At 42.7% G+C, this 27,623-nt stretch overlaps 1 protein-coding gene across 2 annotated transcripts in view; it reads right to left on the reverse strand.

The window, feature by feature from the left end:
* fibcd1b (fibrinogen C domain containing 1b) overlaps window positions 1-27,623 on the reverse strand; it is a 387,620-nt gene that overhangs the window by 214,687 nt on the left and 145,310 nt on the right. For both annotated transcript variants that reach the window (XM_061966495.2, XM_061966494.2), the window contains one exon: window positions 23,578-24,057. In XM_061966495.2, coding sequence (XP_061822479.1) covers window positions 23,578-24,057 — 480 coding nt within the window. The remainder of the gene's footprint in view (window positions 1-23,577; window positions 24,058-27,623) is intronic.

Below are 27,623 nucleotides of genomic sequence, written 5' to 3' on the forward strand. Positions count from 1 at the left end.
ACCTTAGAACACTTTTCAGGCAACTCTCAAAGATCCATTGTTAGCTAACTTTTGCTCTCGTTTATTTACAAGTTAGAATGCATAATAAACTAGGATGGTTTACATAAGGGATGTGCATTACCCCTTTAACCCTCGTGTAATGTTCATATTGTTGTTACTCAGTCAGTGTTTGTGGGTCTGATGGACCCGTTGCATTGTGTGGCTTTTAATGCCTCACAATCAAACACTTTTATGTTAAAATATTGAACAGATGTTTACCTTATCCCAATAAACATCTGTTCAGTATTTTAACATAAAAGTGTTTGATTGTGAGGCATTAAAAGCCACAAAATTGCACAAGGTTGCAACATTGTTTGTCAACACTGTCTGCTCTCATTTTCTCGCACATTTGACCCTCTGATGTTCTGTGTACCTACACTCTGTCCTCCTCCTGTCTAGGCCTGCTGTGTGTGTGTCTGTGTGTGTGTGTGTGGGTGGGTGCGTGTGGTACACAGAACATCAATGTCCACACTTCTATTAGCCCCGGGTCCAGTGGACCCGGACATCTTAAATGTAATAGAAATGTGTATGGTGTGTGGTCATTAAATATGTATTCTGATGTATGTTCTTCACAAAAAATGAGCCAAAGTCAGTGAATTAATTAAATGTATCATTTTTCTTTGAATAAAAAATGAAAATGGGTCCCACAGACCAGAACACCACACAAGGGTTAAAAAATAATACTTGTACATCCCTAATAATGCAAATTAAAAAGTGAGGGTTAGCACTTTCTGGTTCCCCACATAGCAGAGAAAGGAGAGAAAGAGTCGACAATATGAACACACCCAAAGGAAATCACTACAAAATCCTCACCGTAAAGGTAATTTGACACGTCCATCTTGGAAATTACTCACAATTAAAATAGATTATGTATTGCAAGCTCTACTCCTCAATGCATAATTAGCCTTGGTGTTTATTGTTCGAATGAACAAAAAAAAATACATTATCGATTCAACGACTGACCTAACGCTCCGTCTTGTACGTTGTTACCACGTTTAATGGCCGCCCAACTGCACCGATCGTATAGCTTCACATGTCTGCCGCCGGGCAAAGTGGTCTTCTCGCGGCGTCTGGAGCGGCTCATCAATTAGCATCACAAAGTAATTAGCTCTCATTAGACACCCTTCACACAGGCTGGCGGAATAAGTCAGGAGATTCAGTCATTGTCAGGTCATTAAAGCGCTCGTTATCAGCAGCGAGCGGGAGCTTATGTTTGGAGTCTTGCGGGGCTCCTACTGTACCTACTGTCCTAAGTCATGGGTGACATACGGGCATCACTACTACATGTGATATCTATGAACAGATCAATTATTCTGTCTATCTGGAAGTAAATTTCGGAGTCCCTTTGTGTTCCATTCCAATCCATTTGATGGACTAAATCTTCCTGGCGGCCCATTTGCTTAATTGACTCTGGTTTTAATATATTAGGTGACTTTTATCGTTATCCGCCAGTGATCCAATTATCATTAGCCATTGTTATCTCATTGAGCTTTCAAAGTTAATAGCGTCGCAGTCCTGGCCGGACCTCCACGACTAGCGTTTCCTTCTCATTATGTCTCCTCAAAGGACCTTGTGTCAAGCCCAATAAACATCTTGAGGACAATTGGACTGTACTTGCACTCGGTTTGTCCCGCAAGAGTCATATCGGAGCCGCGGCCCTAATATTAATTCATTTAAGCGCTGACGTTTATACCTCGACCTCATTTCCTGTCAACCAGACGGCTCTTATGGAGGCTTTAGCCTCCGTGATTCAAAGTTAAAGCACATGAAGCTCAGTGCTGACTTTGGTTTGGTGCAATTCAACACGCCCCTGTTTGTGATTCTGTCCCTGCCCAAGGTTTTGCTGCACCAACGACAAGGTGACGGAAGGTTCTTTAAACAATATTCCAAAGTTTACACAGAAAGACTCTGAGAATAAATGCCACAATCCGTCTCTCATAGTTTGTTTGAGAGATGTGTTTACGCAGTGGAATTTGCAGAAAAAAATCCTGTTCAAAAAAAGTTGAAGTGTCTCCGAATAGTCGACTCTTCGACAAGTCGATTCTGAGGAGTCTTATTCGACGAAACTCTGCGGGCTATGGAGCGTTTTCTATTCGGGCTCCAGTACTCTGTAATGTCCTACCGGTACTCAATGGCTTCCTGTGCACTTAAGATGCGACTTTAAGGTTTTACTACTTACGTATAAAATACTAAAGGGTCTAGCTCCATTATTTCTTGCTGATTGTATTGTACCATAGGTCCCGGCAAGAAATCTGCGTTAAAAGAACTCCAGATTATTAGTGATTCCCAGAGCCCCAAAAAAGTCTGCGGGCTATAGAGCGTTTTCTATTCGGGCTCCTGTACTCTGTAATGTCCTACCGGTACTGGCTTTGTGGACTTAAGAGGCGACTTTAAGGTTTTACTACTTACGTATAAAATACTAAACGGTCTAGGTCCATCCTCTCTTGCTGATTGTATCGTACCAAATGTCCCGGCAAGAAATCTGCGTTTAAAGAACTCTGGATTATTAGTGATTCCCAGGGCCCCAAAAAAGTCTGCGGGCTATAGAGCGTTTTCTATTCGGGCTCCTGTACTCTGTAATGTCCTACCGGTACTGGCTTTGTGGACTTAAGAGGCGACTTTAAGGTTTTACTACTTACGTATAAAATACTAAACGGTCTAGCTCCATCCTCTCTTGCTGATTGTATCGTACCAAATGTCCCGGCAAGAAATCTGCGTTAAAAGAACTCCGGATTATTATTGATTCCCAGAGCCCCAAAAAAGTCTGTGGGCTATAGAGCGTTTTCTATTCGGGCTCCAGTACTCTGTAATGTCCTACCGGTACTGGATTTGTGGACTCAAGAGGCGACTTTAAGGTTTTAGTACTTACGTATAGAATACTAAACGGTCGAGCTCCATCCTTTCTTGCTGATTGTATTGTACCATATGTCCCGGCAAGAAATCTGCGTTAAAAGAACTCCGGATTATTAGTGATTCCCAGAGCCACAAAAAAGTCTGCGGGCTAAAGAGCGTTTTCTATTCGGGCTCCAGTACTCTGTAATGTCCTACCGGTACTGGCTTTGTGGACTTAAGATGTGACTTTAAGGTTTTACTACTTACGTATAAAATACTACACGGTCTAGCTCCATCCTATCTTGCTGATTGTATTGTACCATTTGTCCCGGCAAGTAATCTGTGTTAAAAGAACTCCGGATTATTAGTGATTCCCAGAGCCCAAAAAAAGTCTGCGGGCTATAGAGCGTTTTCTATTCGGGCTCCTGTACTCTGTAATGTCCTACCGGTACTGGCTTTGTGGACTTAAGAGGCGACTTTAAGATTTTACTACTTACGTATAAAATACTAAATGGTCTAGCTCCATCCTCTCTTGCTGATTGTATCGTACCAAATGTCCCGGCAAGAAATCTGCGTTTAAAGAACTCTGGATTATTAGTGATTCCCAGAGCCCCAAAAAAGTCTGCGGGCTATAGAGCGTTTTCTATTCGGGCTCCAGTACTCTGTAATATCTTACCGGTACTGGCTTTGTGCACTTAAGATGTGACTTTAAGGTTTTAGTACTTAAGTATAAAATACTAAACGGTCTAGCTCCATCTTTTCTTGCTGATTGTATTGTACCATATGTCCCGGCAAGAAATCTGCGTTAAAAGAACTCCGGATTATTAGTGAATCCCAGAGCCCCAAAAAAGTCTGTGGGCTATAGAGCGTTTTCTATTCGGGCTCCAGTACTCTGTAATGTCCTACCGGTACTGGCTTTGTGGACTTAAGATGCGACTTTAAGGTTTTACTACTTACGTATAAAATACTACACGGTCTAGCTCCATCCTATCTTGCTGATTGTATTGTACCATTTGTCCCGGCAAGAAATCTGCGTTAAAAGAACTCCGGATTATTAGTGATTCCCAGAGCCCCAAAAAAGTCTGCGGGCTATAGAGCGTTTTCTATTCGGGCTCCTGTACTCTGTAATGTCCTACCGGTACTGGCTTTGTGGACTTAAGAGGCGACTTTAAGGTTTTACTACTTACGTATAAAATACTAAACGGTCTAGCTCCATCCTCTCTTGCTGATTGTATCGTACCAAATGTCTCGGCAAGAAATCCGCGTTTAAAGAACTCTGGATTATTAGTTATTCCCAGAGCCCCAAAAAAGTCTGCGGGCTATAGAGCGTTTTCTATTCGGGCTCCAGTACTCTGTAATATCCTACCGGTACTGGCTTTGTGGACTTAAGATGTGACTTTAAGGTTTTAGTACTTAAGTATAAAATACTAAACGGTCTAGCTCCATCCTTTCTTGCTGATTGTATTGTACCATATGTCCGGGCAAGAAATCTGCGTTAAAAGAACTCCGGATTATTAGTGAATCCCAGAGCCCCAAAAAAGTCTGCGGGCTATAGAGCGTTTTCTATTCGGGCTCCAGTACTCTGTAATGTCCTACCGGTACTGGATTTGTGGACTTAAGAGGCGACTTTAAGGTTTTAGTACTTACGTATAGAATACTAAACGGTCGAGCTCCATCCTTTCTTGCTGATTGTATTGTACCATATGTCCCGGCAAGAAATCTGCATTAAAAGAACTCCGGATTATTAGTGATTCCCAGAGCCCCAAAAAAGTCTGCGGGCTAAAGAGCGTTTTCTATTCGGGCTCCAGTACTCTGTAATGTCCTACCGGTACTGGCTTTGTGGACTTAAGATGTGACTTTAAGGTTTTACTACTTACGTATAAATTACTAAACGGTCTAGCTCCATCCTCTCTTGCTGATTGTATCGTACCAAATGTCCCGGCAAGAAATCTGCGTTTAAAGAACTCTGGCTTATTAGTGATTCCCAGAGCCCCAAAAAAGTCTGCGGGCTATAGAGCGTTTTCTATTCGGGCTCCAGTACTCTGGAATGCCCTCCCGGGAACAATTAGAGATGCTACCTCAGTAGAAGCATTTAAGTCCCATCTTAAAACTCATTTGTATACACTAGCTTTTAAATAGATCCTCCTTTTGGACCAGTTGATCTGCCGTCTCTTTTCTGCTCTGCCCCCCTCTCCTGCGTGGAGAGGTTATCAGGTGACCACAGATGACGCGCTAGCTGTTCAAAGTCGGGACCTGGGGTGGACCACTCATCTGTGCATCATTGGATGACATCTCTGCAATGCTGACTTTTCTCCACTCAAGATGATCCCTTGCTGGCCCCACTATGGACTGGACTCTCACACTATTAACTAGATCCACTCGACGACCATTGGACCGGTCGCTCAAGGTTTCTCATTGTATCCCATTGGGTTGAGTTTTTTCTTGCCCTGATGTGGGATCTGAGCAGAGGATGTCTTTGTGGCTTGTGCAGCCCTTTGAGACACTCGTGATTTAGGGCTATATAAATACGCTTTGATTGGCTGATTGATTGAAGCTGTACATCAAGCAAGAATGGAAAATTATTCCACCTGAAAAGCTTCAAAAATTGGTTTCTCAGTTCCCAAACGTTGTTAAAGGAGTGTTGTTAAAAGGAAAATCCATGTAACACAGTGGAGGATTTGCAAATAATTGTATTCTGTTTTTATTTACCATTAACACAACGTGCCAACTTCACTGGTTTTGGGTTTTGTAATTTTAAAGTAATACTCACCGTCGAGAGCTTTACCGCGGTCATCATTATAGGGCGGCATGGCGTAGTGGGTAGTGCAACCGTGCCAGAAACCTGAGGGTTGCAGGTTCGCTCCCCGCCTCTTACCATCCAAAAATCGCTGTCGTTGTGTCCTTGGGCGGGACACTTCACCCTTTCCCCCCGGTGCAACTCACACCGGTGAATTGAATGATGAATGATAGGTGGTGGTCGGAGGGGCCGTTGGCGCAAATTGCAGCCACGCTTCCGTCAGTCTACCCCAGGGCAGCTGTGGCTATGAAAGTAGCTTACCACCACCAGGTATGAATGATTGATGGGTTCTACATGTAAAGCGACTTTGGGTACTTATATAAATCCCAGTTATAATCATTGTTACCGTATCATTGTTACATCCATACCCCCTACCGGGGGTATGGATGTAACCAATTTGGTAGAATGTTTGGTATGGCGACAACAATTGAAAATGGAGTGAGAGGTTCGCCAAGTTCATCCATCCATCCATCCATCCATTTTCTACCGCTTGTCCCTTTTGGGGTCGCGTGGGGTGCTGGAGCCTATCTCAGCTGCATTCGGGCGGAAGGCGGGGTACACCCTGGACAAGTCGCCACCTCATCACAGGGCCAACACAGATAGACAGACAACATTCACACACTAGGGACCATTTAGTGTTGCCAATCAACCTATCCCCAGGTGCATGTCTTTTGGAGGTGGTAGGAAGTCGGAATACCCGGAGGGAACCCAAGCAGTCACGGGGAGAACATGCAAACTCCATACAGAAAGATCCCGAGCCCGGGATTGAACTCAGGACTACTCAGGACCTTCGTATTGTGAGGCATATGCTGAGTTGAGTTTTTCTTAAATAGGGTGCATCACCCAAAGTGACAGGCCACAGGTAAATGGGTTATACCTGTATAGCTCTTTTCTACCTTCAAGGTACTCAAAGCGCTTTGACACTATTTCCACATTCACCCATTCACACACTGATGGCGGGAGCTGCCATGCAAAGCCCTAACCACAAGGAGCAAGGGTGAAGTGTCTTGCTCAAGGACACAACTGACGCGACGAGGTCTGTAGAAGGCGTGAATCGAACCAGGAACCCTCAGGTTGCTGGCACGGCCACTCTCTTAACGTATGAGTCGTGGATCTTTCCAAGAGCAGGTGATATGAACATCGTTACAGTGCAGAGCTTTTTTGATGTATTTCTCCGTCCTGCTTCTCAAGGTCAACTGGACCGTGCTAATTTCCAGAAACCTTCTCCCGCGGCGTGACTGAAGATGAGATCGCATGGGCGCCGATTTTGAGGTGACTCAACCCACTAATGATTTTGCGCATCAATTTTGCAAGATAACACACTGTTTCTCAAGACGCGCGAGGCGGGATGAAAAGATAATGAAAAGCCTTTTAGTCTCACGCCGTCCGCATTGATTTATTGACGACGCCTTTCCTAAATACGCGTGTCAAATCGTCCGCAGCCTCTCAATTCGGCACTAACTAGATTTCATAGCTGACAGTCAGGCGGCTTAAACAAGTCAAACGCAAAAACGTGCGCCTCGCCAATCCTCCCCCCGAGCTAGGACGCTTAAGCCCGGGCTTCAGTCTTGTTTACGCCTCATCTGGAACGTGGCGGTGGTTTGATGTGAATGGATACGTTTACCCTCAAAAGGGGCCCCGGAGCCTCGCCCGGTGGCACGGCGGTAGGAAAGCGACGTCTCAGCACCTTCTGTTGAGGCTCGCGAGGTGGCACGGCGGAGCGGGCATCGCCGAGGCCAGGAAGAGGAGGAGGAGGCGGCACGGGCGCTTCAGACAATCCAGATGATTGATTACGTCTTGTGAGGCGAAGCACATCCGCTGTTCCTGCCAGGCGCCGTGGCGTGACTGCGTGATCTATGGGCCACCTGTGGCCAGGATTCTGATTTATACCGCGACACTCGCGCTGACTGTGCCAGCGCTGGTAATGACTCACTCGTGTGTGTGTCACAACGCCGCAGACCAGCAAATTTCTCCAACATCAAGCATTCGCTAGCAAACAAAAACATAACAATGGCAACCTCGATTTACAGACTTTTAATGGGTTCTTGAACGCGGCTCGCAAACCGAGAAGGTTTGTAGAGTGGATAAGAGTTCCCAATTAGAAACAATGTAAACAATCGCAACAAAGTACATTGTATAAAAAGCAGCAACATTTGAAAATATGCCAAGCCACATTCAGCACGTGTTACAACAGCGTGGCTTCGTAAAAAAAAAAAAATTGCGGGTACTTTCCTGGACCGCCTGCAGTCCAGACCTGTCTTCCATCGAAAATGTGTGGCGCATTATGAAGCGTAAAATACGACAGCGGAGACCCCGGACTGTTGAACGTCTGAAGCTCTACATAAAACAAGAATGGGAAATAATTCCACTTTCAAAGCTTCCACAATTAGTTTCCTCAGTTCCCAATCGTTTATTGAATGTTGTTAAAAGAAAAGGTGATGTAACACAGTGGTGAACATGCCCTTTCTTAACTACTTTGGCACGTGTTGCAGCCATGAAATTCTAAGTTAATTATTATTTGCAAAAAAAAAAAAAAGTTTATGAGTTTGAACATCAAATATGTTGTTTTTGAAGTGCATTCAATTGAATATGGGTTGAAAATTATTTGCAAATCATTGTATTCCGTTTATATTTACATCTAACACAATTTCCCAACTCATATGGAAACGGGGTTTGTACGTAAACAGGGACACAGCTGCATATTTGGCTCGATCAAAAGGTTCGTAGACCGAAAAGATTGTAAATCGAGGTTCCACTGTACTTAGACACATTTTTATTGTATCTGAGGCCGCTTTCTAGGTTGATCAGTAGTCTTAAAAATGTTTATCATTTCACTGTTATGCTCCTTCAGTGATTCAGAGTTTCACTTTTTATCTGCGTTCTTGGAATGTGTATCCTGTATCAAAAACTGGTTGTCCTCAAATTTCCTCCATATAAATTCTAACGAAGCGGAATCTGTGATAATTGCTCTGGATAAAAAGATCCACCTGATCAATAACTCCCTTGGTGCTCTGGGTGCATCTGTTCAAAGCAGCCTCAGAAACTCATGGGGTCGTGTTGGATCAGTCAATGGGCCCCATTCAGCAATAAGTTCCTAACTTTTCCTCTTATCTTTCTTCCTAAGTGATTTCCTTAGAGGAGTCCATTCAAATTCATGACGTGGTCTTAAACGGCCAAATTGTTTCCACCTGCTGTTCTTAAGTTGCTGAATGGTTAGCGCGTGCGTGTCTATCATATTTTGCATATAAACACGTCCTTATTTACCCAATATGTATATGTAAACACCCTTAATTCCGTAATTTGCAAAGGTAAACGCCCTTGATTCCCCATATAAGGGCACAATTCCGGCGGGAAAGCCAAACATCAGACACACGGAGAAAACACAAACAGATTACAGAAGAGAAATTCGTATTATCCCGCAGGGGAAATACATAATGTCAAAACGCAAGTTTAAGAAAGGGGGGACCGCTGAGGTAGCCTAAAGCGTTCAAATAAATATTCGTCACTTCGGGCAAAAAGGTCTTCTTGGTCGTGAAATATGGGCTCCCTCCCCAGGGCACGATCTGCGGCATCGTGTAGTAGCAACAAAATCATTGTCATTGTGTGAGTTGAGGTCTTTTAAAGAGTCACCAATCACTAAATCAACGCCCCGGTAATTGATGATTGTGTGTGTGTGTGTGTGTGTGTGTGTGTGTGTGTGTGTGTGTGTGTGTGTGTGTGTGTGTGTGTGTGTGTGTGTGTGTGTGTGTTCTTGTATTTCTACCCTTCTTGAGACATCAACAAGGAAAATAACCTTCCATATAAGGACCGGTGAACAAGTTAGGACCCAAATCATGGTCCCAATACGGAAAACCATTGCATCTAATAAAGAGCCAAATACTAAAGTCCGTGAACCTTGCTCCAAAGTCAGGATTTTTTTGTTGATTTAATGTGCATAGAAATGTCTATATATTGCTCATGTTGCTATATGTCTGTCTGTCTTATCAATATATATATCTATCTAGCTATGATATTAATTTAACATTAGACAATAGAAGTAAGGGAACTGGTCACACTTAAGAACAAATAGTGCTCTGGAGCACTCGTAGATTTTGTTCTTACCTACGAACAAATCCAAGATAAGAAAACATTGGTGAATACAAAGATCTCCTTAAAAACTTTGTAAGTTGACCTAAGAACAAAATTTGTTCTTGAAGGGGAACATTATCACCAGACCTATGTAAGCGTCAATATATACCTTGATGTTGCAGAAAAAAGACCATATATTTTTTTAACCGATTTCCGAACTCTAAATGGGTGAATTTTGGCGAATTAAACGCCTTTCTATTCTTCGCTCTCATCGGGAAGCAATCCGCCATTTTCTCAAACACCGAGTCAAATCAGCTCTGTTATTTTCCGTTTTTTCGACTGTTTTCCGTACCTTGGAGACATCATGCCTCGTCGGTGTGTTGTCGGAGGGTGTAACAACACGAACAGGGACGGATTCAAGTTGCACCAGTGGCCCAAAGATGCGAAAGTAGCAAGAAATTGGACGTTTGTTCCGCACACTTTACCGACGAAAGCTATGCTACGACAGAGATGGCAAGAATGTGTGGATATCCTGCGACACTCAAAGCAGATGCATTTCCAACGATAAAGTCAAAGAAATCTGCCGCCAGACCCCCATTGAATCTGCCGGAGTGTGTGAGCAATTCAGGGACAAAGGCCCTCGGTAGCACGGCAAGCAATGGCGGCAGTTTGTTCCCGCAGACGAGCGAGCTAAACCCCCTGGATGTCTTGGCTCACACCGTCCCTTATGCCACCGAAGATGATCAAGAGAAGAATATCGACCCTAGCTTCCCTGGCCTGCTGACATCAACTCCAAAACTGCTTTCAGGAAAAGAGCGCGGATGAGGGTATGTCTACAGAATATATTCATTGATGAAAATTGGGCTGTCTGCACTCTCAAAGTGCATGTTGTTGCCAAATGTATTTCATATGCTGTAAACCTAGTTCATAGTTGTTAGTTTCCTTTAATGCCAAACAAACACATACCAATCGTTGGTTAGAAGGCAATCGCCGAATTCGTCCTCGCTTTCTCCCGTGTCGCTGGCTGTCGTGTCGTTTTTGTCGGTTTCGCTTGCATACGGTTCAAACCGATATGGCTCAATAGCTTCAGTTTCTTCTTCAATTTCGTTTTCGTTACCTGCCTCCACACTACAACCATCCGTTTCAATACATGCGTAATCTGTTGAATCGCTTAAGTCGCTGAAATCCGAGTCTGAATCCGAGCTAATGTCGCTATAGCTTGCTGTTCTTTCCGCCATGTTTGTTTGTGTTGGCTTCACTATGTGACGTCACAGGAAAATGGACGGGTGTTTATAACAATGGTTAAAATCAGGCACTCTGAAGCTTTTTTTTAGGGATATTGCGTGATGGGTAAAATTTTGCAAAAAACTTCGAAAAATAAAATAAGCCACTGGGAACTGATTTTTAATGGTTTTAACCCTTCTGAAATTGTGATAATATTCCCCTTTAAGGACGGTTGCTGAATGGGGCCCAGTGTCTTTAGAGGATCTCTGTCGTCAACTGACCAAAAACAGTTTTTAATCACCTGAGAAATATGTCTAAATTGAGAATTATGCTATCAAAATTGGATCTCGAAATGATCATTCACGCGTTGATTTCGTCACAATTCTCTTTTCACTCTTTTCAACGAGTCAACGCTAAAGAGACTTCAGACGGTACAAAATGCGGCTTCTAGACTTTGCACCCAGAGCAGCCCGTATTACCCACATTGTATCCGGTCTTCATTGGCTTCCAGTCAAATTCCGAAAAGAGTTTAAGATTTAGGGCCCTTCGGTACATCACTGACTTGTTATGCCCCTACGCTTCAGGACACAGCCTCCGGTCTTCAGGCCAGGGTCTCCTAAAGATCCCAAAAACCCATTTTGAAACCCGTAGAAACCTGGCATTCCAGGCTATAGCTCCCAGTCTCTGGAACAACTTGCACCGGTCCCTCCGAGATCTTGACTGTGGTGACACTCTTTTTAGTAAAGCTTTTAGTTAATGCACCTTTTAACTATCATTAATCCACTTTGTATCCTTTTTTTGATGTTGCCCCTGTTGTTTTAATTGAATTGTTGTTTTAATTCACCTATGTTTTGTCCAGCGCTTTGTGATTTTATCTGTAAAAAGCGTTTTATAAATAAAATGTACAGTACTTACTTACTTACTTACATTGTGTAAGTACTAGGGTCATACTATATATATATATATATATATATATATATATATATATATATATATATATATATATATATATATATATATATATATATATATATACTGTATATATATATATATTCATAGTAAAATAAATAAATAAATATATATATGATAAAATAAATAAATATATATATATATATATATATATATATATATATATATATATATATATATATATATATATATATATATATATATACATATATATATAGCTAGAATTCACTGAAAGTGAAGTATTTTCTTATATATATATAAAACATGGAGAGACTGGAATGTAATAGAGTGATCTATGTTTGTCCGTTGCCATCTCCTGGTGAATGTTGGCTATAGCGTACTGTGGTTACTTTTTGGTTGGCCAACGATTTACGTGGTGTTGCGCGTCAAGTGTGTGAGTCTGTTCTGAAGTCTACAGTAAAGAGACGTACTTCATCCCCTCGCCTGTTTATTGCCTCCAACTCAATATATTACAACAACATTGCTCCATGCGGACCTGGAGGGGGCGTGGCCTCCAGGTCCGCCTGAATTTTGTGTCCCGGGAGGTTTTCGGGAGAGGCGCTGAATTTCGGGAGTCTCCCGGAAAATCCGGGAGGGTTGGCAAGTATGACTAGGGTTGTACGGTATACCCATATTTGTATAGTATCGATGTACTAATGAATCAAAAACGGTACTATTCTCTGTTTAAAGAGTACCGGTTTTTCCATATTTTTTTTTTTACAGGCATTACGGTGCATCGTCGTCACGTTGTGACATGGCAGGCTTTACGAGCAGAGGAGCATGTTCAGCAGCGCACAATCACAGAGTACTTACAAGCAGTACTAACTAACGATAAAAGTGAAGCTATAACACTGAAACGCCCTCAGGAAGAGGTGCTTTAAAACATGGCTAGCTAGTTAGCGGCTAATGTCCATCCACAGTCTGCAGTGCTTTAGCTACTTCTAAATCACTAATCCTCGCCTCCATAGCGACAAATAAAGTAAGTTTCTTACAAGTATCATCCCTGCAGGGCGAGGAATAACTAAACATGCGTCACTACACAATAGCTCACCGGCATCACAATGTAAACAAATGCCATGGGTGGATCTACACCTGGCATCCACTGTAATGATACCAAGTACAAGAGTGTATCTCGTCGATACTACTATGGTTACACCAATATTTTTTATCGTCACAAAATATTTTTTCTTTGAATTCATATTATATTCATAAACTCAGGAAATACGTCCCAGGACACATGGGGACTTAAATTATGACCAATGTATGATCTTGTAACTACTTGGTATCGGATTGATACCTAAATTTGTGGTATTAACCGGAACTAATGTAAAGTATCCAAACAACAGAAGAATAAGTGATTATTACTTTTCAACAGAAGTGTAGACAGAACATGTTGAAACGGAAAATAAGCAGATATTAACAGTAAATGAACAAGTAGATTAATAATTAGTTTTTACAGCTTGTCCTTAATAATTTTGACGAAATAATAGAATGAGAAATGACACAATATGCTTGCTGCTTCCTGTATCCTACCTTGTTGGTGCTCCTGCTCCAGCTAGTTTAAAAATGTGTTTTAATCTAACTCATGACTTTGATGATTTTTTAACAACAGAATGTAAGACTGTATATTTTATGACACATCGAGTGAAAAGTGGTGGATGGTCGTTTTGTGCAGTGATTTTTGGTGGATTCCTTCTCGGCATACTACACCTGCAGAATCTCAAGCCTGTGTTGAGGACCTCGTAATAGGGAATCTCTTCACGTCATGCCACCTAAGGCCCAAAACAATGGTGAGGAGTCTGTGTCGCTTACCCAGGTACGAGACTTACTGAATCAGCAAAAAGGACTGGTTTATGCAACTTATACAGCAGCAGGAAAGTAATTTCAAGACAGTTGTGGATATACTGGTCAATAATGTGAACAAACCGATTGATCGACTGACCAAAGAGACACAGGAACTGAAATACAGCCTGCAATATTCTCAGAGAGAGATTAAAGATCTAATAAAGAATAATGAGAGGATTGAGTCGGAAAGTAAATCTGCTCGCACTGACATCAAGACAATGTGTGAGACCATGATAAAAATAACTGATAAAGCTGACTATTTGGAGGGTCAATCAAAAAAGAATATCATTGCTGTGGATGGTATTCCAGAGTCACAAAATGAGAGAGCTGAGCCAGAAGGCAAAGCTCTCGGTCTACCGAGCTATCTACATTCCTACTCTCACCTATGGTCATGAAGTGTGGGTCATGATCGAAAGAATAAGATTGCGGATACAAGCGGCCGAAATGAGTTTCCTCAGAAGGGTGGCTGGCATCTCCCTTAGAGATAGGGTGATAAGTTCAGTCACCCAAGAGAGACTCGGAGTAGAGCCGCTGCTCCTTCGCTTGGAAAGGACCCCAGCTTAGGTGGTTCGGGCATCTCATGCGGATGCCTCACGAGCGTCTCCCTAGGGAGGTCCTCGTTGCATGTCTCACTGGGAGGAGACCCCTCCGGCAGGCCAAGGACAAGATGGGGGGATTACATCTCCTCTCTGGCCTGGGAACGCTTCGGATATACTGGTCAATAATGTGAACAAACGAATTGATCGACTGACCAAAGAGACACAGGAACTGAAATACAGCCTGCAATATTCTCAGAGAGAGATTGAAGATCTAATAAAGAATAATGAGAGGATTGAGTCGGAAAGTAAATCTGCTCGCACTGACATCAAGACAATGTGTGAGACCATGATAAAAATAACTGATAAAGGTGACTATTTGGAGGGTCAATCAAAAAAGAATATCATTGCTGTGGATGGTATTCCAGAGTCGCAAAATGAGAGAGCTGAGCCAGAATGCAAAGCTCTCGGTCTACCGAGCTATCTACATTCCTACTCTCACCTATGGTCATGATCGAAAGAATAAGATCACGGATACAAGCGGCCGAAATGAGTTTCCTCAGAAGGGTGGCTGGCATCTCCCTTAGAGATAGGGTGAGAAGTTCAGTCACCCGAGAGAGACTCGGAGTAGAGCCACTGCTCCTTCGCTCGGAAAGGACCCAGCTTAGGTGGTTCGGGCATCTCGTGCGGATGCCTCACGAGCGTCTTCCTAGGGAGGTCCTCGTTGCATGTCCCACTGGGAGGAGACCCCGCCGGCAGGCCAAGGACAAGATCGGAGGATAACATCTCCTCTCTGGCCTGGGAACGCTTCGGGATTTCCCCAGGAGGAAGTTGCTAATGTTGCTCTGGAGAAGAAAGTCTGGGGGTCTCTGCTGGAGCTGTTGTCCAAGCGACCCGATTCCGGATAAGCGGTTGAAGATGGATGGACAAAATGAGAGCTGGAAGGAGACTGAGGATAAAGTCAGGAGTGTGATCACTGAGGCCATGTCTACACTAAGTCGTTTAACCCCTTAAACAAATAATTATTTAGCCTAAGCCCCGTTTCAGCCACACAAACCCAGCGTTTAAGGTCCCCCTCCTTGGACAATTTTTTGCACGGGTAAGTAAGCCGTGTAATTCTTGAATCTAGGGGACTTAGCTTTGTATGGACTCATTGATCGTTTACGAACTGAGTTCGGAGAGGAAAGATCGCGCCCCACATAGAAAGTGACATCAGAAAGAACGCGCCACAGCCAGCTTCTTAATAAAGCGGTTTCGTAACTCGGAGCTCCATCCATCCATCTTCTTCCGCTTATCCGAGGTCGGGTTGCGGGGGCAGCGGCCTAAGAAGGGAAGCCCAGACTTCCCTCTCCCCAGCCACTTCGTCCAGCTCCTCCCGGGGGATCTCGAGGCGTTCCCAGGCCAGCCGGGAGACATAGTCTTACCAACGTGTCCTGGGTCTTCCCCGTGGCCTCCTACCGGTCGGACGTGCCCGAAACACCTCCCGAGGGAGGCGTTCGGGTGGCATCCTGACCAGATGCCCGAACCACCTCATCTGGCTCCTCTCGATGTGGAGGAGCAGCGGCTTTACTTTGAGCTCCCCCCGGATGACAGAGCTTCTCACCCTATCTCTAAGGGAGAGCCCCGCCACCCGGCGGAGGAAAATCATTTCGGCCGCTTGTACCCGTGATCTTGTCCTTTCGGTCATGACCCAAAGCTCATGACCATAGGTGAGGATGGGAACGTAGATCGACCGGTAAATCGAGAGCTTTGCCTTCTGGCTCAGCTTCTTCTTCACCACAACGGATCGATACAGCGTCCGCATTACTGAAGACGCCGCACCGATCCGCCTGTCGATCTCACGATCCACTCTTCTCTCACTCGTGAACAAGACTCCGAGGTACTTAAACTCCTCCACTTGGGGCAAGATCTCCTCCCCAACCCGGAGATGGCACTCCACCCTTTTCCGGGCGAGAACCATGGACTTGGATTTGGAGGTGCTGATTCCCATCCCAGTCGCTTCACACTCGGCTGCGAACCGATCCAGTGAGAGCTGAAGATCTTGGCCAGATGAAGCCATCAGGACCACATCATCTGCAAAAAGCAGAGACCTAATCCTGCAGCCACCAAACCAGATACCCTCAACGCCCTGACTGCGCCTAGAAATTCTGTCCATAAAGGTTATGAACAGAATCGGTGACAAAGGGCAGCCCTGGCGGAGTCCAACCCTCACTGGAAACAGGTCCGACTTACTGCCGGCAATGCGGACCAAGCTCTGACACTGATTATACAGGGAGCGAACCGCCACAATAAGACAGTCCGTTACTCCATACTCTCTGTAACTCGGAGCTAACCACTGGAAATATGAAGGCGAGTAATCCAGGCATGCCCGTGTTTCTCCTTCCTCTACATGTACAGACGCTTGTGGAAATCACAAGAATATCTTAAGAGAAAGCGATTGCAGCTATTTGGGATACAACACATCTCAGACGGCAAGTGAACTTTCGAATGTCCGGCCCGGTCAGCTGTGTTTCTACTTAGCGAAAAACTACATCCATTTGTCGAAGGTGGGACAATGAGAATGCGAGCTCCCGTGGATATGATAAAAAAGGTAGCATGTGCTTTGTATTACCTGGCCGTCGAGGAAAACGGCGAATGCATTTGGACTGGCAAAGCAGACTGCATCAGTTATTGTCCACCATGTATGTTGTGGACTCAAAGTCTAGGTCCAGAGTATATAAAGTCTCCAAAATTGAATGAACAATGAAGGTGAAGGTAAACGAGTGAGGAGTGTCCTGACCAGATATCTAGATCCCTAGTTTGACTGATGTCAAATGTTCTTTATCACATTGTTTACGTGTCTAATAAAGATGTGATTACTTTATGATGTCTCAGGTGTGATTCACTACAATAGGGCCCCACAGCACACTGGATTCCAGTTAATGGAAATACCACAACACTGGATAATGTTTAGATAAGATACATTTAAAGGGGAACATTATCACAATTTCAGAAAGGTTAAAACCATTAAAAATCAGTTCCCAGTGGCTTATTTTATTTTTCGAAGTTTTTTTCAAAATTTTACCCATCACGCAATATCCCTAAAAAAAGCTTCAAAGTGCCTGATTTTAACCATCGTTATATACACCCGTCCATTTTCCTGTGACGTCACATAGTGATGACAATACAAACAAACATGGCGGATAGAACAGCAAGTTATAGCGACATTAGCTCGGATTCAGACTCGGATTTCAGCGGCTTAAGCGAAATTGAAGAAGAAACTGAAGCTATTGAGCCATATTGTTTTGAACCGTATGCAAGCGAAACCGACGAAAACGACACGACAGCCAGTGACACGGGAGAAAGCGAGGACGAATTCGGCGATCGCCTTCTAACCAACGATTGGTATGTGTTTGTTTTTAGGTGTTGTAATGTTTTTAAGCTAAATTATTGGTAAACACAGTTTATGTATAATAATTTACGTAAAACCGCGAGTAATGAATAAAGTTTTCATCAATTAATATATTCTGTAGACATACCCTCATCCGCTCTCTTTTCCTGAAAGCTGGTCTGTCCAGTTTTGGAGTTGATGTCAGCAGGCCAGGGAAGCTAGGGTCGATATTCTTCTCTTGATCATCTTCGGTGGCATAAGGGACGGTAGAAGCGGTGTGAACCAAGACATCCAGGGGGTTTAGCTCGCTCGTCTGCGGGAACAAACTGCCGCCATTGCTTGCCGTGCTACCGAGGTCCTTTGTCCCTGAATAGCTCACACACTCCGGCAGATTCAATGGGGGTCTGGCGGAAGATTTCTTTGACTTTATCGTTGGAAATGCATCTGCTTTGAGTGTCGCAGGATATCCACACATTCTTGCCATCTCTGTCGTAGCATAGCTTTCGTCGGTAAAGTGTGCGGAACAAACGACTGACCATTTTTGTCGGCTTTCTCCACACCCTCGTATTTTGAACAAATTTCGTCCGATTTCTTGCTACTTTCGCATCTTTGGGCCACTGGTGCAACTTGAATCCGTCCCTGTTGGTGTTGTTACACCCTCTGACAACACACCGACGAGGCATGCTGTCTCCAAGGTACGGAAAACAGTCGAAAAAACGGAAAATAACAGAGCTGATTTGATTCGGTGTTTGTAATGTGTTGGAGAAAATGGCGGATTGCTTCCCGATGTGACGTCACGTTGCCCCGAGAGCGAATAATAGAGTTCGGAAATCGTTTAAAAAAATATATGGTCTTTTTTCTGCAACATCAAGGTATATATTGACGCTTACATAGGTCTGGTGATATTGTTCCCCTTTAAGAACTTGCACACAAAGCACAACTGGAGGTGACTATGACATGTGCATTTTCCGCGCATGCGTACTAGATCGCGTTGCCCCGGCAGACAAAGGGAGGGCGGGGGTCTTAAACGGTGGCATTGTTGTTTGTGGACACTGATAAGGTTAGATGTGATTTACCCTGTATAACCTTATCCGGCTTAGTGTAAACGGGGCCTGAGAAACTTAATCTGGACTGCGGTCAGATGTAGATTGAACGTGCACATAGGTCTGGTAATCCATCTGGCTACTCTGGTAAGAGGCCTAGACTGGTTGTGATCAAATCCCTCAAGCACAGAGATAAAATGGCTGTGCTGGGAAAAGCTAAGGAACTGAAAGGAACGAAGATTATTCTGAAGGTGTCAAGCAAAAAGCGCAGGGAACTTATCCCTGCTATGAAAGCGGCCAGAGTACGAGGCGTTATAGCCTACATTCGATACGACAGGCTCATTGTCCACCCCCTCACCCAGAAGCAAGGGATGGGAGTTAGAGCCTAGTTCTCTGCTCTGCCTTATTTCATTTCATTTATTCTTTTCCCTGCTTAATATGGACCGTATCAAACAATCGACTAGTGATCGTCCTACTATGAACTTACCGAAGGGTTTGATTTTAGCACATTTAAATATCTGTAGTTTGAGAAATAAAACACATGAAGTCCTTTAATATCATGGCTGTAAATGAAACACACCTTGATGGTTCATTTGATGGTTCTTTAATATCTATTTATGGTTTTTCTGTATTTTGTAGGGACATAAATTGTTTTGGTGGAGGTACAGCAAGCTTCGATCTGATTTAATAAATGGAAATATTGAAGCTCTGTGGAAACAAGTGCATTTGCCACATATCAAACCAATATGAATGATATTTGCACAGTGATTGGCAGAGTGACTGATGAGAACAGAGAATTCGACCTGCTTGGTGATTTTAACGGACATTGGCTTGCAGACAACTGTCCCATGAAGAAGAGACTACTGCTAATGTCCAGTACTTGCAACTTAACTCAAATAGTGTCTGTGCCTACAAGGTTGGTTGTTAGTAAAGGAAGGCATTTTATCTTCTTCCTGTATTGCTCACATATATACCAATGCGCCTTAGCTGTGTTCATCTCAGTTGGTTTCAGTGGCCATAATATCATAGGGGTATCTAGAAGATCCAAAGTACCTAAAGCCAGAATGAAAATAATCAGTGCTAGAGGTATCATAGAGGTATCTAGAAGATCCAAAGTACCTAAAGCCAGAATGAAAATAATCAGTGCTAGAGGTATCATAGAGGTATCTAGAAGATCCAAAGTACCTAAAGCCAGAATGAAAATAATCAGTGCTAGAAGTATCATAGAGGTATCTAGAAGATCCAAAGTACCTAAAGCCAGAATGAAAATAATCAGTGCTAGAGGTATCATAGAGGTATCTAGAAGATCCAAAGTACCTAAAGCCAGAATGAAAATAATCAGTGCTAGAGGTATCATAGAGGTATCTAGAAGATCCAAAGTACATAAAGCCAGAATGAAAAATAATCAGTGCTAGAGGTATCATAGAGGTATCTAGAAGATCCGAAGTACCTAAAGCCAGAATGAAAATAATCAGTGCTAGAGGTATCATAGAGGTATCTAGAAGATCCAAAGTACCTAAAGCCAGAATGAAAATAATCAGTGCTAGAGGTATCATAGAGGTATCTAGAAGATCCAAAGTACCTAAAGCCAGAATGAAAATAATCAGTGCTAGAGGTATCATAGAGGTATCTAGAAGATCCAAAGTACCTAAAGCCAGAATGAAAAATAATCAGTGCTAGAGGTATCATAGAGGTATCTAGAAGATCCGAAGTACCTAAAGCCAGAATGAAAATAATCAGTGCTAGAGGTATCATAGAGGTATCTAGAAGATCCAAAGTACCTAAAGCCAGAATGAAAATAATCAGTGCTAGAGGTATCATAGAGGTATCTAGAAGATCCAAAGTACCTAAAGCCAGAATGAAAATAATCAGTGCTAGAGGTATCATAGAGGTATCTAGAAGATCCAAAGTACCTAAAGCCAGAATGAAAATAATCAGTGCTAGAGGTATCATAGAGGTATCTAGAAGATCCAAAGTACCTAAAGCCAGAATGAAAAATAATCAGTGCTAGAGGTATCATAGAGGTATCTAGAAGATCCGAAGTACCTAAAGCCAGAATGAAAATAATCAGTGCTAGAGGTATCATAGAGGTATCTAGAAGATCCAAAGTACCTAAAGCCAGAATGAAAATAATCAGTGCTAGAGGTATCATAGAGGTATCTAGAAGATCCAAAGTACCTAAAGCCAGAATGAAAATAATCAGTGCTAGAGGTATCATAGAGGTATCTAGAAGATCCAAAGTACCTAAAGCCAGAATGAAAATAATCAGTGCTAGAGGTATCATAGAGGTATCTAGAAGATCCAAAGTACCTAAAGCCAGAATGAAAATAATCAGTGCTAGAGGTATCATAGAGGTATCTAGAAGATCCAAAGTACCTAAAGCCAGAATGAAAATAATCAGTGCTAGGTGTTACAAGCATTAGGATGCCTTCTTGGAAGACATAAAAATGGTTCAGTGGTCTAATGTTAATGATGAATCAGACCCTGACATTGCTTGGGAAATTTCCATGGAATATTTTGAGAATATAGCTAATAGACACACACCAGTAAGGGAATTCACAGAAAGGTCTAATGGTGCACCCTGGATTGATAAGGATTTGATTATTTTAATGAAACAAAGGGATCAAGCTAAAATGGTCTATATAGCCTCTAGCTCTGTGAGTGACAAACAACTCTACGTATTCAAGTCACTAAGCTGAACAGAGAGAAACAGAGGGTGTAGCCTACTATCAACAACAAATAAAGGGAGTCCAACACAATGGTGAAAAATTGTGGAATGTGTTAAACAACTTAATGGGCAGACAGTCTAAGATGAATTTAGCCTTTGAATTTAACCAACTAACTGGATCTGCGTATTATTATTTTACTTTGAACTTTTGAAAAGGACCCCAGGAAGACTAGCCTGGCGTTTGTGCGTCGGCTAATGGGGATCCTCAATAAACAATAAACAATACTAATAAAAGACACGTTGTCTAGTATGTTCACTATTTTATTTAAGGACAAAATTGTTCTTTGATTGCAATAAGAAACATATTTTTAATGTACCCTAAGATTTTTTGCTAAAATAAAGCTAATAATGCTATTTTTTTGTGGTCCCTTTATTTAGAAAAGTATCAAAAAGTATCTAAACACATTTTGTTACCAGTACCAGAATATTGGTACCGAGACAACCCTAGTAAGTACACCACTCAACTTACAGTAAGTTTTTGTTAGACGTCCGTTACAAAAGGTCGAATTTTCCCATAAGAAATAATGTAAATGTTCCATACCGATCAGTTTGTTTATTTTGAAAGAGTTAAAACAAGCAAATGTCACAGATTTGGGACACCGGCCCTTATTACACTTTCGTAATATTACAAAACAGTGACGTGCAGTCACTAGAGGCAGGTGAGGCAGGGCCTCACCTGGCATCATGGAAAGAAAAAAAATGTAAAAAGAAACAAATTTAAGTAAATTGTTATATGTATCCAGTGATTATACTATAAAGTTATTTTCCATTTAACTTCACCAGTTTTAGATTATTTTTATTCAAAATCGCTGAATTTTCACATTTGCCGTTCAAATACTGAGAAGAGATGGTGTGGTGAACAGCAGCCAGTTGAGGCACGTCACTCAGTGCCCCAACATGGATTCCGGACTCGGCTAACTGCTGGCCTGCTGTGCAGTGAGACTGTATTGCTATATGAATCATATTATACATTTCCATAGTTTAGTTAGCTGAGGTATATAATATACAGTGTATTTTGTCAACAACTGTATGTGTGTAACGTATTTCTTGTGCTGAGTGATCATAAAACGGCTGCAAAAGACGCACTGGCTGAGGCTCCAGTAACCCCGCCTCCTGCACCCCCGCCGTAGAATTGTTATATCAACTAAAGCCCACACTTAAACTTTCCACGTGCAAGATTGAATCTATTTAAAAAAGTTATTTCATAAGAAGCCAAAAAGTGCAAAAACAATAATGTTCGTGTTGGAGGAGTTGTGAATGACTGCAGGGCCACAACATTAGGTACACCTGCAGACTGCATGTGTACCTAATTCACAACTCCTCCAACACGAACATTATTGTTTTTGCACTTTTTGGCTTCTTATTAAATAACTTTTGTAACCTATTTTCATGGGCTTTCCTCTTTGTGATGTTAAGTTCCTGTTATGCGCTGTTATACAGTAAATGCCTTAAGCTCTTATTTTGAAGGCGCTAAGAGCGGAAGTGATGACACGGAGTGGAGCGGAAGTTTTTGAAAGAAGGTAAATAAAGTGGTCCTCGTGTAAACTGGAGCCTCCGTGTTTGTTATTTTGTAGTTTCATACAGTATAGGCGACATTTATAAACCCTCGGTTACACTTTTTTAAATAGATTCAATCTTGCACGTGGAAAGTTGAAGTGAGGGCTTTAGTTGCGGCGCATGGACTTAATTTATAAGTAAAGGTAAGACCATAATAACGTTTTTTTGTATTAAATGTGCTTTTTGGGTGCTACAGTTTGTATGTGTAAAGTTAAAGTTAAGTTAAAGTACCAATGATTGTCACACACACACTAGGTGTAATGAAATTTGGCATCTGTATTTGACCCATCCCCTTGTTCACCCCCCTGGGAGGTGAGGGGAGCAGTGGGCAGCAGCGGCGCCGCGCCCGGGAATCATTTTTGGTGATTTAACCCCCAATTCCAACCCTTGATGCTGAGTGCCAAGCAGGGAAGAATGCTGGTATGAGCTTTTAAACATAACCCGTTAACTGCTGCCAATCAAATGGTGAATAAGATACTCTTTAGGGTTCATATGTTTGTAAATCTGACTGTGATGAAGTCAGTGCCTCACCAGCCATCAACCTCACCGCACGTCACTGCATGCCATACCTGTATGAGGCGTCCTTGCTCGGACTGCAGGGTGTTGAGGTCTTGGCCCAGGCTGCCCTGCCCCCGACGCAGGGACTCGTAGTCCATCTTCAGCTGTCCGGCATGTGCAGACAGCTTGGCCACTTCCTCCGCCAGGCTGACCAGAAGAGCCCGGTCCTGGCCCTTCACCGACTTCAGATCCGAGTCGTGGTCGGTGAGCGAGTGCAGCAGCGAGGTCTGCACCCCCTCCAGGCGCAAAAAGTTGCTGCTGTAGTCGGGGCAGTTGGGATCGATGAAGATGTTGATGCGGGAGCCGTCGCCCCGCTCCACCGTCACCAGGGCGTTGGCCTCGTCCTGGTTGGTGGAAATGTGCGGGATGCCGTCCGTCATGGGCGGCGCCTGATTGTGGTTCATGAAGAGGATAGTGCCGGTCACGGTGACGGCCAGCAGCACGGCCACGAAGAGCAGGATGGTGCAGAGCAGGTAGCTGCAGCTCATCCTCTGTGGGGGGGGGGAGCAAAGACCCAAGACATATTATATTAGGTTTTGTTTTAGGCTTAGTACAGCGAGATATGAATGTCATTGTGGTTAAAAGTGAGGGCACTGGTGTCAAACTGAAGATCCGGGTGGCCAAATCTGGCCTGCCACATTATTTTATGGCAATAAAATAATGACATGAAAAAGGCAATTAGAAACATGATGCCCCATATAGAGCACATACCAATGATCCGTATTATGATGATAGTATACAAACCCCGTTTCCATATGAGTTGGGAAATTGTGTTAGATGTAAATATAAATGGAATACAATGATTTGCAAAACCTTTTCAACCCATTTTCAATTGAATGCACTACAAAGACAACATATTTGATGTTCAAACTCATAAACTTTATTATTTTTTTTTTGCAAATGATAATTAACTTTGAATTTGATGGCTGCAACACGTGCCAAAGTAGTTGGGAAAGGGCATGTTCACCAATGTGTTACATGGCCTTTCCTTTTAACAACACTCAGTAAACGTTTGGGAACTGAGGAGACACATTTTTGAAGTTTCTCAGGTGGAATTCTTTCCCGTTCTTGCTTGATGTACAGCTTAAGTTGTTCAACAGTCCGGGGGTCTCCGTTGTGGTATTTTAGGCTTCATAATGCGCCACACATTTTCAATGGGAGACAGGTCTGGACTACAGGCAGGCCAGTCTAGTACTATGAAGCCACGTTGATGTAACACGTGGCTTGGCATTGTCTTGCTGAAATAAGCAGGGGCGTCCATGGTAACGTTGCTCGGATGGCAAAATATGTTGCTCCAAAACCTGTATGTACCTTTCAGCATTAATGGCGCCTTCACAGATGTGTAAATTACCCATGTCTTGGGCACTAATACACCCCCATACCATCACATATGCTGGCTTTTCAACTTTGCGCCTATAACAATCCGGATGGTTCTTTTCCTCTTTGGTCCGGAGGACACGACGTCCACAGTTTCCAAAAACAATTTGAAATGTGGACTCGTCAGACCACAGAACACTTTTCCACTTTGTATAAGTCCATCTTAGATGAGATCAGGCCCAGCGAAGCCGACGGCGTTTCTGGGTGTTGTTGATAAACGGTTTTTGCCTTGCATAGGAGAGTTTTAACTTGCACTTACAGATGTCGCGACCAACTGTAGTTACTGACAGTGGGTTTCTGAAGTGTTCCTGAGCCCATGTGGTGATATCCTTTACATACTGATGTCGCTTGTTGATGCAGTACAGCTTGAGGGATCGAAGGTCACGGGCTTAGTTGCTTACGTGCAGTGATTTATCCAGATTCTCTGAACCTTTTGATGATATTACGGACCGTAGATGGTGAAATCCCTAAATTCCTTGCAATAGCTGGTTGAGAAAGGTTTTTCTTAAACTGTTCAACAATTTGCTCACGCGTTTGTTGACAAAGTGGTGACCCTCGCCCCATCCTTGTTTGTGAATGACTGAGCATTTCATGGAATCTACTTTTATACCCAATCATGGCACCCACCTGTTCCCAATTTGCCTGTTCACCTGTGGGATGTTCCAAATAAGTGTTTGATGAGCATTCCTCAACTTTATAAGTATTTTTTACCACCTTTCCCAACTTCTTTGTCACGTGTTTCGCTGGCATCAAATTCTAAAGTTAATGATTATTTGCAAAAAAAAAAAAAAGTTTATCAGTTTGAACATCAAATATGTTGTCTTTGTAGCATATTCAACTGAATATGGGTTGAAAATGATTTGCAAATCATTGTATTCCGTTTATATTCACAATTTCCCAACTCACCATGAATTGATTGACGTGGACCCCGACTTAAACAAGTTGAACAACTTATTTGGGTGTTACCATTTAGTGGTCAATTGTACGGAATATGTACTGTACTGTGCAGTCTACTAATACAAGTTTCAATCAATCAATCAATCAAGCAATATAATCCAATACAGTAGTTATGTTTATGGCCTCACAAAGGGCTCTACCTGCAAATAGAGTCTATTTTCACTCAGAGATTGTCCACATGAACTCAGGGATGTCCTGAAATTCAAACATGACATAGTAAATTCGACATTTAAGGCTCAGACGTTATCTATAGCGGGGCTGAAAATGTGGGACAATGTGAGCGGAGAAATTCAAACTGTCTTCTAGCCTAAGAGTGTTCAACTTTGCGGTAAAAAAAATGTGTTGTTGGTGTCGCAGGCAGATATTTGCATATATCCGTATTTAAGTGTTACTTCTTTATTTTCATAATCATATTACAAAACAGCTAGTGTTTTTCTTCCAATTGTGGTCTTTTGGTTGTCTGCAAATACTGTGTGCTAACCTTGACTATAGAATGTAAGGAGGAGAGATAATCCTTCTGCTTATCTCTTCTTGTGTCCAGCTGCGGAGGACAATGGGCATGTGTTTGGGCTGGAAAGACAAGACAGCGAGGGTGGGAGGGAGAGAGACTTTATAGAATAGAAGGTTTCCATATTTTGGATCAGACCATCTTAGCTGCGCGATTGAATGTTCTATGCTGGACTGGTCTCATTATATTTACAAAGCTTTGCAAATATATTACAAAATACCTATTCTGTCTCTGGTGGTTCTTCTACTCAGCTTTAAGTGTCGTAAAGAGCTTGGGAGCGACCAGAAACTTGAATTCCCTGGGAGGAACAACTGGTCCAAACGCAACATTGGGAAACTATCAAAAACATGACTAGTTGTTTGGACCATCTGAACTGTGGGACACAGGTGCAAAAGAACTCACTGTGGAATAAAGAGACATAACACACCAGACAAGGCTTCAGAAGACGAAAGATACCCAGGCAAGATGGAGCTAATCTCATGGTCCCTCAATGCTATTGACAAAGTGATTTCCAGCATATGTTATTCTTGTTCTGAAGTTGTCATGTATCCATTAAATCTGCTGTTGAAACTTGGACTATATAACCAACATATATAACCAACATATAATTTGATTGTAAATTAGACATGGGTAAGCATTCTTGCTTGTTTCCCGTATCCCTTTTCGGTGGATGTCGTTGCATGTCTGTCAAATTACAAAGAGCGATGAAGTGTTGCTATATATGTCTGCCGGAATAAATACATTCATTCATTCATTCATTCGACTTGTCCAGGGTGTACCCTGCCTTCCGCCCGAATGCAGCTGATATAGACTCCAGCACCCCCTGCAACCCCAAAAGGGACAAGCGGTAGAAAATGAATAGATGGATGGATGGCATTCAATCAATCATTCATTCATTCATTTATTCATTCATTCATTCATTCATTCATGTGGCCGGCGAAAGCCTGGAAATAATATGCGTTCATAAAATGCTTAATCTTTCTTACTAAATATATTTATTTCCCTTCTGACATTAAAAATAATGCAAAGCATTCAATTGCATATATTTTAAAATTCAATATTATCAAAATCATGTATTCCAAAAAAAATGTTTTTCTTAAAATAAAGATAAATACTGTACTTAAATATCTGCTTGACGTCTTCTCCCCGTCATCTTTGTTGTAGCGGTGTAGCGTGCAAGGACGGGAGTGGAAGAAGTGTCAAAAGATGGAGCTA

Source organism: Nerophis lumbriciformis, linkage group LG11, assembly GCF_033978685.3.
Source record: "Nerophis lumbriciformis linkage group LG11, RoL_Nlum_v2.1, whole genome shotgun sequence".
Classification (NCBI taxonomy): Eukaryota; Metazoa; Chordata; class Actinopteri; order Syngnathiformes; family Syngnathidae; genus Nerophis; species Nerophis lumbriciformis.